Source organism: Onychomys torridus, chromosome 2 (assembly GCF_903995425.1).
Source record: "Onychomys torridus chromosome 2, mOncTor1.1, whole genome shotgun sequence".
In the NCBI taxonomy this organism is placed as follows: Eukaryota; Metazoa; Chordata; class Mammalia; order Rodentia; family Cricetidae; genus Onychomys; species Onychomys torridus.
Genome location: NC_050444.1, coordinates 167516829 through 167527262, shown reverse-complemented (window position 1 = coordinate 167527262; position 10434 = coordinate 167516829). Strand labels below are relative to the sequence as shown.

The 10434-nt window shown below is 48.8% G+C and overlaps 1 protein-coding gene across 2 annotated transcripts; it reads right to left on the bottom strand.

The window, feature by feature from the left end:
- Positions 1-2737: 2737 nt before the first annotated feature.
- On the bottom strand, positions 2738-8839 carry C1qtnf12 (C1q and TNF related 12). 2 transcript variants are annotated; one of them, XM_036180042.1, is made up of 8 exons: positions 6686-8839; positions 4731-4847; positions 4495-4615; positions 4251-4402; positions 3666-3774; positions 3402-3492; positions 3187-3265; positions 2738-2954 (listed from the first exon to the last, which is right to left on the bottom strand). In XM_036180042.1, the coding sequence occupies exons 1-8, from the start codon at positions 6842-6844 to the stop codon at positions 2856-2858; spliced, it is 927 nt and encodes a 308-aa protein (XP_036035935.1). In that variant the 5' UTR covers positions 6845-8839; the 3' UTR covers positions 2738-2855. The 2 variants fall into 2 exon arrangements, with proteins under 2 accessions (XP_036035935.1, XP_036035936.1); XM_036180043.1 differs by having other exon boundaries at positions 2750-2954; positions 4251-4378.
- Positions 8840-10434: the final 1595 nt, after the last annotated feature.

Sequence of the window (10434 nt, the reverse complement as noted above, 5' to 3'; positions counted from 1 at the left end):
TGAGTTCAATTCCCAGCAACCACATGGTGGCTAACAACCATCAATAATGAGATCTGGTGCCCTCTTCTGGCATGCAGGCATACATGCAGGCAGAACATTGTACACATGATAAATAAATTAATTAAAAAATAAATTTAAAAAAAAAGCTAGAGTTATCAGAGAGAAGAGAATCTCAATTGCGAAAATGCCTCCATAAGATTGGCCTGGCCACATAAGGTGGCATATATCTTTAATGCCAACATTTGGGAGGCAGAATCAGGTGGATCTTGTAACGCAAAATGTAATTTGGTCTTTTAATAAAAACCCTGAGCCAGATATTGGCAAAAATGCTTAAAGATCAGAGAGAAAAAGGAACAAGCCACTGCCACATCTTACCTCTAGGACTCTTCAGCCTGAAAAAGCCTCTAGTTCCTGTCTCCTCACACCTTATATACCTTTTTCCGCCCAGCCACCACTTCCTTGGAGTGTGTGTGATTCCCAAGTACTGGTATTAAAGGTGTGTGCCACCACTGCCTGGATCTGTTTCTCTCCTAGACTGAGTGAATCTCATGTAGTCCAGGGTAGCTTTGAACTCACAGAGATCTAAACAGATCTCTGCTTCCTGAGTGCTAGGATTAAAAGTGTGTGCCACCACTGCCTGGCTTCTATGTTTAATCTAGTGGCTTGTTCTGTCCTCTGATCTTCAGACAAGCTTTATTTGATATACAATATATCACTACATGATCTCTGTGAGTTCAAAGCCAACCTGGTCTACATAGTGAGTTCCAAGATAGCTATATATATATGTATAGCAAGACCCTAGCTCAAACAACCAAAAAAACAAACCAAACAAACAAACAAAAAGGCCTGTAGACAAATCTGTGGAATACTCTCTTGATTAATGATTGAGGTCAGAAGGCAGTGCCATCCCTGGGAAAGTGGTTCTGGGCTGCCTAAGAGAGTGGGCTGAACTGGGCGTAGTGGCACACACCTTTAATTCCAGCACTCTGGAGGCAGAGGCAGGCAGATCTCTCTCCGAGTTTGAGGCCAGCTTGTTCTAAACAGAGTTCTAGGACAGCCACGGCTACATAGAGACCCTGCCTAAAAAAAAAAGAAGGAAAAGCCAGCTGAGCAAGCCACAAGAAGCAAGTCAACCAGCACCATTCCTCCAAGGCCTCTGCTTAATTAATTTCCTGCCTCCAGGCTCCTGCCTTGAGTTCCTGCCCTGACTTCCCTTGGAAGTGATCGAGTGTGATCTGAGACTTATAAACTGAAATAAACCCTCTCCTCAATTTTCTTTTGGTTATAGTGTTTTATCACAGCAACAGAAGCCCTAAGACAGAAATTGGTACCAGGAGTGGGGTGTTATTGTGACAGACTTGACATGTATTTTGGGGAGGACTGTGAAAGTACTTGGAACTAGAAAAGCCATTGAGTGCTCTGAGTTTAGTGAGAGATCATGATAACTTATATAAGATAATGCTGAGAGCAGTACAGATAATGGAAGCATGGTTTATAAAGTTTCAGAGGGGGCTGGAGAGACGGGTCAGCGGTTAAGAGCACTGGCTGTTCTTCCAAAGGTCCTGAGTTCAATTCCCAGCAACCACACGGTGGCTCACAACCATCTAAACTGAGATCTGGTGCCCTCTTCTGTCAGGCAGAACACTGTATACATAATAAATAAATAAATCTTTAAAAAAAAAAAAGTTTCAGAGGGAAGTTTGAGCGTCCCTTAAAGTCTATTATCAGAGCTATTTGCTATTTTGAATTAAGAATCATCTGGAGCTGAAGAATTGGCTGTTATTAACAAGTTACTAGAACCACTAAATTGAAATCTTTGTTTCCTGGGATAATTGATGCAGGTCAGCTGGGGCTAAAGAATCAGTTGTGATTAAGAGACCACCATTATTGAGGGAAAATCTTTTGGAAAGCACTTCCTCAGGGTCAGCACACAAAAGCTATGATCCAGAAGCAGCCAAAGGCTAGCAGCTGAACTTGATAATATGTAAGTTTCCTCAGGTGATACTGGTTTTGAAGGCTGTTAATGGAGGTACAGTCCAGCTACAGCAGAGAACCCAGAATTTATGAGATGCCAGTACCATAGGATGATCACTAAGGATAGTAACAGGTGTGAGAGCCAGTCTGAGCCTATGAAACAAGCTGAGTGTGTTGTGGATGGCAAAACCAAAGGAGCACCACCTGCCAACACCCTTTGGAAAACACTGTGAGTGGATCCCAGACATGAAGCACTAGATGTTTTACTCTTGGGACTTTGCTTTTGCTTTGATTGTGACTGTACCCTAGTTCTTTTCTCTTGCAATAATAAAGTACTTAACGTTTTTTGATTTTATAGAAACCCACAATTATGAGGTCTTGGATATTTTAGAGAAATTACAAACTTAAGAGACTTTGGATTTTGTTTTGTTTTTCAAGACAAGGTTTCTCTATGTATCCCTGGCTGTCCTAGAACTCACTCTGTAGACCAGGTTGGCCTTAAACTCAGTGATTCACCCATCTCTGCCTCAGGGTCAACTTAGTCCCCAGCCCATAGAGCAGCTTTGCTGGCTTCCCCCCTCCTCCCCTCACTGGAAGTCTGTCTGGAGACCTTGTGAGGGGATTTCACTCTGGTCCCTCTTCGTGGCTACACTCTGCTTTGGGACTGCATGTGGACAATCTTCTGCTTGCTGTACATCTCCTGTTTATACCTTGACCACTCAGTTGCCATGTCTACCAACACAATAACCAGATAGCACCCAAGAGTGATGGAGAAACATGGAGCTCTTTATTGCTTTGACAACTGTTAACTGGGGAGCAGTCCTTTGCCGCTCCTCTAAGAAACAAGGCGTTGGCTCCTCAATCATCATCTCTTCAGCTCCCTATGTACTCAGAAGCAGTCCGGAGAAACTGGAGCTGTTCTGGATGGTGAGGACTGCCCCAGAACTGTTGTCCACAAACACGGAGACATACTGTCCAGACTGAAGACATTACAGTGGGCAGATTACTAGTGGGTGATACCAGCCCAGAAGCCTACCCACCCATAGAGATAGCATTTGGAGCCAATACTCCCTAACATTTGAAACACCATCCACACAGATCTAACCTGACCAAGCAGGATCCTCCTAGGCACAAGGGTTCAGAGGTCCTGAGCAACTACTTGCCCTCCCAGGCTAGAAGCCCGCCTGCCTGTTCCTGAGCCTCTACCCTTACCTGTAGCTGCAGCAGCCCCTGAACCTGCACCGTGAAGATCCTGCTGTTGCTCTCCAGGCCTGACACAGCCTCCAGGGACCTGGGCATAGCACCACAGGGCAACAGTGTAGAGGCCACTGGCCCATGGTGCCCAGACACCCCTCAAGGTGGCTACTTGTGATCTCAGTCCAAGGTCAGCCCCCAGAGGACTGTGGTGGGCAGCAGGACTCACTTACGTGTGGTGATGACACAGGGACTCAATACAGATGAGGACACGGATAGTGTCCCGGGTACGCAGCCGACCTCTGCCCTGTAGCTCACTGTGGTCTATGGAGACAGCACAAGGTTGGGGGGGCTTCTGTACACTGCCGAGAACAGGCTCAAGTGTCTGCCAGGGTGGAGGGTGGTTGGCCCCAAGCAGAGTAGGTGGCATCTCTGAGGTACCCACCATCATGGGATAACCTACCTACCATCCATAATGTATAAACAGGCTGACTCACCCACGTGCAGGCTGGCAGAAAACTGGAAGATGGCAGAGACTGGGGCTGTGAATCGGCCCAAGGCCAGGCTCAGGCCAGATCCCCGCAGGAAGGTACCCTCGGCAGTAGGCTGTAGGAATTAGGAGGTGACTGGCTGGATTTCAAGGTATGGACCCTCACTGTATACTCTAGCCAAGGGAAATCACTATAGCCCAACCCCAAACAGGTCTTTCCTGCGCCTCATTCTCTTTGTGGAAAGGATAGGGCTGATTTATGTGCCTACACTCACGTGGGCCTTAGAGCAAAGGTTCTAGGCTCCAGTAGGTGGACAGGACCAGAAAAGCTAACATACAGAATGGCAACTCTAGGCCCAACTTTTGTCTTAGTATAAGTTGAGGCACACACTGGAACTCCTAAATTTCACAAAGGCTGGCCCTTATTCTCCACAATAGTATCACTAGGAACCAATAGAGGCATGTGTCCAGCAACTATCCAGTGGTATCTATGGGCCCATCTTGCCAGTAGGTGCCCACCCCTGAATCCTTTCCCCTTGGTATATAAGCCCAAAAGATGAAAAAGAATATCTTAGTTCAGGTCCCCACTCACGGCCTGGAATCCTCGCAGTTCCACCAGTGTCTTCTTGTCCACTAGCACAGGGCCTTTCAAGCGGCAGTGAAAGGCCTCAACCACCAGCTGCTGGCTGGGTTCCCGGGGTAACAATGTATCTGGTAGCCCTGAGAATCGAAGTTTCGCAGCCTCTGTGGGGAGGGCCACTTTGGGTCAGGCCCCTTCTAGCCCTGAAAGAGCTCTTGGGCTTCTGAAAGAGGTTGGGTGCAGGGCACAGTCTGACCTGTCAGCATCTCCTGAAATTCCTGTAGCAAGGCCTCTGCGGTGACTTCCATACCAGGGGGACCAGGGGGACCAGGAGGGCCAGGGGGTCCCGGGGGCCCTGGGAGACTGGAGAGGACTCGCTAGAAGAGGTAAAAGTAAGTAAATCTAAGCAGGACCCCCAGCCACCCCCTTCCCTGGGCTTAGAATCTGAAAGGAACCCATAGGGGCTGGTTCCACAGCAGCTCAGGGGCTTACCGACTTCTTATCCCGACCACGGCACCGTTTCCTAGAGGCCCCATCATCTGGCCGGCGGACAAAGTTCAGCCATGTCACGTGGGCATCTGAGAGCTCAGATCCAGAGGCCTCTGGTGGCTGAAAAGCCAGAAAAGCAAGGCTAGTGTATTGACCACCAGGGCCTTGGTTTCTGTCCTGATATATATATATACTATGAACTGCAGGTTAGGGGGGGGGGGGGGATTCAGGTGTACAGGAAGATGTCACAGGGATAACTCAGGCCACAGCCCAAAAGGTGACCACAGACCTGGTGACTAAAACCTAGATGTCACCATGGGCAGAGGATGGGGGTAAGCAAGGTGAGGTCTAGGGCCTCTGAGAAAGCAAAAACCTGATGCTAAATCACCTTGGGCCTTTGCAAAAATGACCATGACTCCTCTGGCCCTGCTCCCATGAGGGCACAATGGACTCACATGGGGCAAGTCTGATATATCTCTGACAAGAGACTTGGCCTTAAGTAAGACAAGGGGGCTATAGATATAGATATGGCCAGGGGCCGAGCCCATCTCTAGGGACAATTGGAATGAGGGGGAAGTCTGTATGCCAGGCTGGCACTATGTGGAATGGACAGGATAGTAACCACCATTAGCCTAGGTATGATAATCTGGTTGCTTCAAGATGCTCCTGCCTTCATTGACCAGAGTAAGCCAAGGATCCTGGCCCAGTACAAGGTCAGTCCTGAACAAAGGTGAGACCTGAAGGTCCTCATCAGAAATAAGATGTTCTCCTTCAAAGAGGTTAGTGGGCTAGGAAGGACAGGCAAGCACTGTTTCCCCCTTGGGCCCCACCCAGAGAAAGATGCAAGGACATCTGAATACACCAAAATTCTCTATCCAGATGTGTTTGACCCCTTGGAACTAAGGGCATCAAACACAGCTGAGCCAAAGGCAAAGGCTGCAGGTAGATGTAGAATAAGCCCACTCCCAGCACAAAAGGAGGGATACCTGGAGAGGGAGTTCACAGAGGCTCCACCTCTGCCAACATCTTCCCAAACTGTCAAATGCCCTATCTCTAGGACAAGCCTGGGCAGGGCAGAAAAAAAACTGCCACCACTCAATTGGGTGGGCACCACCTCTCTTCTCTAGTATCTAATGAGAATTACTTAGGACCCAACACCTGCAGGAGCTCCCACTATAAGGAGTCATAATCTCCCTTCTGCCTGCCCAAGAACCAGCCCACGGCTTACACTCCCTCAGTTCTGCTCAGCCAGACTTATCAGGAAAATGGGGCCTCATGCTTGAGGTGGGCTGATGTGGGCTGAGAGGCAGCCAAGCTGGCTAATAGAGACACTCTAGAAAAGAGAGATGTAAGGGTCAAAGATTCAGAGCCAGGGGAGTCCTGCTTGGGTAACAGCTGTTTCCCTTCCTGTCCTGGGGGTCCCTAGGATGGCAGCAGTAGAGGCTTTGACACTAACACTCAGGAGAAATTCCTTTCCCTAGAAGACTCTAAGAACAGGGCACTTTGCATGCAAGAAGCCACAACAGATAAGACTACCACAGGATCCCTGGAAAGCACAGGGGACAGGTTAGTCAGGCTACTGCCTACTTCAGGAGTTATGTTCATAAGGTACCCCATTTACCAGTCTTCCTGAAGTCCTTCCCTACCCTCACCTGAAATAGCAATTATACCTAATAACATCAGATTGCTGAGAAGCACACTAGAGCTTCAGTCACCTGTGGTCCACCAAGAATGCCTCTTCTCAAACCCACCAGGCATGGCAGAGGGAGGCTCCCTACAGCCCAGCCCTTGTCCTGGCTGCAGCAAACTCAAGCCAGGACCAGCGGTCAAGATTTTAGGCAGTGCTCAGGCCCTTCCCCAAGAAGAAAGGGAGCAGAGCTGTTGAGTTAGGGGGACAATCTGAGCTTTGAAGCTGTACTTAGATCTGCACACCCACATGTGCCCCAGCCCATACCTACCTTGAAGAAGCCTGGCAATCCCTCGTGGTTGGGTGTGGTAATATTAGGGGACTCTGCACGAAAGGCCAACTGCTGAAGCCTCTTGGGTTCCTGCCATGCTCCAACTCCTGCAGTCTGCAGCCAGAGGAGGGCTGCTGTGGCCCAGGCCCAGGCCCACATGGCTCAGTCTCCGAAGGCAGAGGCTTAGTGATAGGAGCCCAGGCCAGTGTTCTCATGGGGGCAGCCACATTCAAAGCCCCTGGGCGGGGGCGAGGACCAGAAACAAGCCCAGCTGCCGTTGGTACATGTCTGCAGGATGAGCCAGAGCAGAGCAGAGAGCTACTGTCTCCACCAGCTTTGTCTCCTGCATAGTGCCCTTGCTGGTGCCCCGCCACCAAATGAGCCCTCCCTCTTTCCTAAGCCTCTCAGGCTCCAAGGGGAGGGTTCACACAGGTCTTTCACTGCCTGGAAGGCGGAGTGGGGCAGGGCAGGGGTGGCACCCCATGACCAGTGATTCCGTCACTCCTTTTTAAGAAGTAGGGAGGAGCAGAACTGCATCTCTCCTGCACAAGTAGTCCCTTGCCTCTTCTCAGCGGGATTCCTATTTAGTTAGGCTGGGGGTGGGAGTAGGGATGCTGTTAACATCAACTCTGTGGCATCATTCATACCCACACCTTCAGGGCAGTGAATCCCAAGTGATTTATTCACTTTAGGAAGCTGTCTACGAATCTCCCAGACCTTCCCACACACACCTCACTCAAGCCCAGATGCAGCTCCCCTACTTTAAACCCCCAACACAGGGCACTGGAAAAGTAGAACATCTCCATCACCTGGCTACTTGCTCCTCCCACCCAGTGATCCTCCTCTACTTACATAAGGCCTACCAGGCTGACCTCTGTGAAAAGGCACAGCAAGGAGAGGCTGGCGGTGGCAGTCTATCTTGACTCTACACCAGGCACAGGGCCAAGTTCTACCTGCCCTCCTCCACTGGCAGTCCCCTAGGCCTGTCTCCTAAGAAGTTAGCACAGACTCAGGCCACACTGCAAGGGGGAGCTGCTCAATCTCCATTACTTGTGACACAGGTCCCCAGAGAACGAGGCTACAAGTTGGTTGGCTGAGATCAAGCCAATGAGTACCTTGGCCTCATGACTGAGGTAGTGGTCCTGTGAGAGTAGGCCAGGATTCCCGATAGCTAGATGACCTCCAACTGGTAAAAGCTAAAACAGCCAGCCAATGGTTCTAACTGCTCTATAAAGAAACAGGAGCTGCATGCCCCAAAACACACTGGTTCCAGTGGTATTGGGTCTTGGTAAACAGAACAGAATGCTCTAGAATAGAGCCTCTTCAAGTCCCACACCAAAGAAAAGGTGGTCAAGCAAGCAAACCCAACTCCAAGCCACACCCAGTCAGAGAAGCCTAACGAACACACTGGGGTGCAGGAGAATGTAAAGGAAGTGTCCATCCCTCATGTTCCCAGCTCCTAGGGAAATGAACAGCAGGGGTTGGTTAATCTTTAAGTGTTCCACACATATTGTAAATGCCTCAAGCCCTCAAAAGTTAACTTGGCCTTATGTTTACTGGTGAGGCTACTGTGAACGAGGAGGAAGTACCAGCATTTGATTCCCTGGCAGTGGCCTCTATGCATGGAGTTCAAAGCTCAGGGCTGGGGAGGGCAAGTACCTCAGCCCAAAGACCTCCTCCTTACACACGCAGCATCCTGCTCTCCTGGGTCTACTTATGTCCTGGCGGCCTTTTTTAGTGTGACTGGTAATGGGACTCCCCAGCTCTGCCTTGCAGGCAGTTTGTAAGCAGGAAGGCTAGGTGGTTAGGATTGGCCTGTAACAGGGATATCACAGTAAGGACCTCATTTTATGACTTGGGGATGGACTCAAGTTATCAGTTTTTCAGCTTCAACATCTCCCTGCCACAAATAACTTAGAAAATAACCAAAAGGATTCTACTTTGGTTTATAAGAACCCTGACCAAGAAGACCAAAGCAACCCCTAGGAGGATCAGGTCCAACGTCTCTCACCCCCCCAAGTCCTTAGAAAACAGCTTGACAGGAACCTACTATACAAGGAGGGTACTCCCTCTTAACCACTCTATAATGAAATTCCCAAAGGCCAGTCAGGCCTATAATCCCAGCATCTAGGAAGCAGACAAGAGAATTCAAGGCCAGCCTCTCTGCTACATAGTAAGTTCAGGCCAGTCTGAACTATATGAGGCTCTATTAAAAAAGAAATTCCCTTCCGGGCAGTGGTGGCACACACCTTTAATCCCAGCACTCAGGAGGCAGAGGCAGAGGCAGGTGGATCTCTCTGAGTTGGAGGCTAGCCTGGGCTAGAGTGAGATCCAGGAAAGGTGCAAAGCTACACAGAGAAACCCTGCCTTGAAAAAAAAACAAACAAAAATAATAATTTAAAAAAAAAAAGAAATTCCTGCTGGGCGGTGGTGGCGCACGCCTGTAATCCCAGCACTCGGGAGGCAAAGCCAGGTGGATCTCTGTGAATTCGAGGCCAGCCTGGTCTACAAAGCGAGTTCCAGGACAGCCTCCAAAGCTACAGAGAAACCCTGTCTTGAAAAAACCAGAAAAAAAGAAATTCCCAAAGGCTGCCTGAGAGTTTTTCCCCTAAGGAGAAGAACAAGAGGTGGCAAAGCTGAGATGTTTTCTTCGAAGGTATCTTTCCCTAAATATCAACAGGATGTGAGCTTTGGGAGAGGCTTTTCACTATATAAGGAAGATCTAATGGAGGGCAGTCCAGGGTGTCAATTGGCCCCACCAGTGACTTCTCCAAAGAAGGGGAACACACAAACAAGGTTAGACATGCTTGAGCCAATGGAACAAAGGTTATCTTTTATTTGGGGTCAGTGCAGGCAACACACTGGATACAGGGTACTGTAGCACCCGAAGAAACAGGAAGAGGAGTGTAGTCTGAGGGTTAACCAGGACTCCTCAGCAGTCTTCAGTTGCTACACTAAGTGCGACACCTTGTGGTCAGACAGCAGGCTGAGTTTTTACTTCTATTTTAAGAACAACCATTTCCTAAGATTTTCTCTCATTCTGGGCTGCCAATTGAGATTTCAGTCAAACAGTAGCGGAATACACCTTAAATCCCAGCTCTTGGGAGGTATAGGCAGATGGATCTCTGAGCTTGAGAACAGCTTGGTCTACAGAGTGAGGACAGCTAGCACTATTAAAAAAAAAAAAAAAAAAAAAACATGGGGGGTGGTTTGAGTTTTCAAATTCAGAGAACACTACATGTTAAGTAAACTAACATTCTGTCTTATAAGAACTTCAGGGATGCTGCACCCTGTGGTGATATTGTGTCCCCCAATAAACTTATCTGGGGTCAGAGAACAACAGAACAGCCACTAGATAGAGGCCAGAAAATGGTGGCACACACACCTTTAATCCTAGCATTCCAAAGGCAGAAATCCCTCTGGATCTCTGTGAGTTCAAAGCCACACTGCAAACAGCCAGGCATGGTGACACATGCCTTTAATCCCAGGAAGTGATGGCAGGAAGCAGAAAGGTATATAAGGTGTGAGGACCAGAAACTAGAAGCTTTTGGCCTGGTTAAGCTTTTAGACTTTCAGCAGCAGTTTCAGCTGAGATCCATTCAGATGAGGACTCAGAAGCTTCCAGACTGAGGAAACAGGATCAGCTGAGGAACTGGCAAGGTGAGGAAGCTGTGGCTGGTTGTGTTTCTCTGATCTTTCAGCGTTTACCCCAATACCTGGCCCTGGGTTTGTTTTTATTAATAAGACCT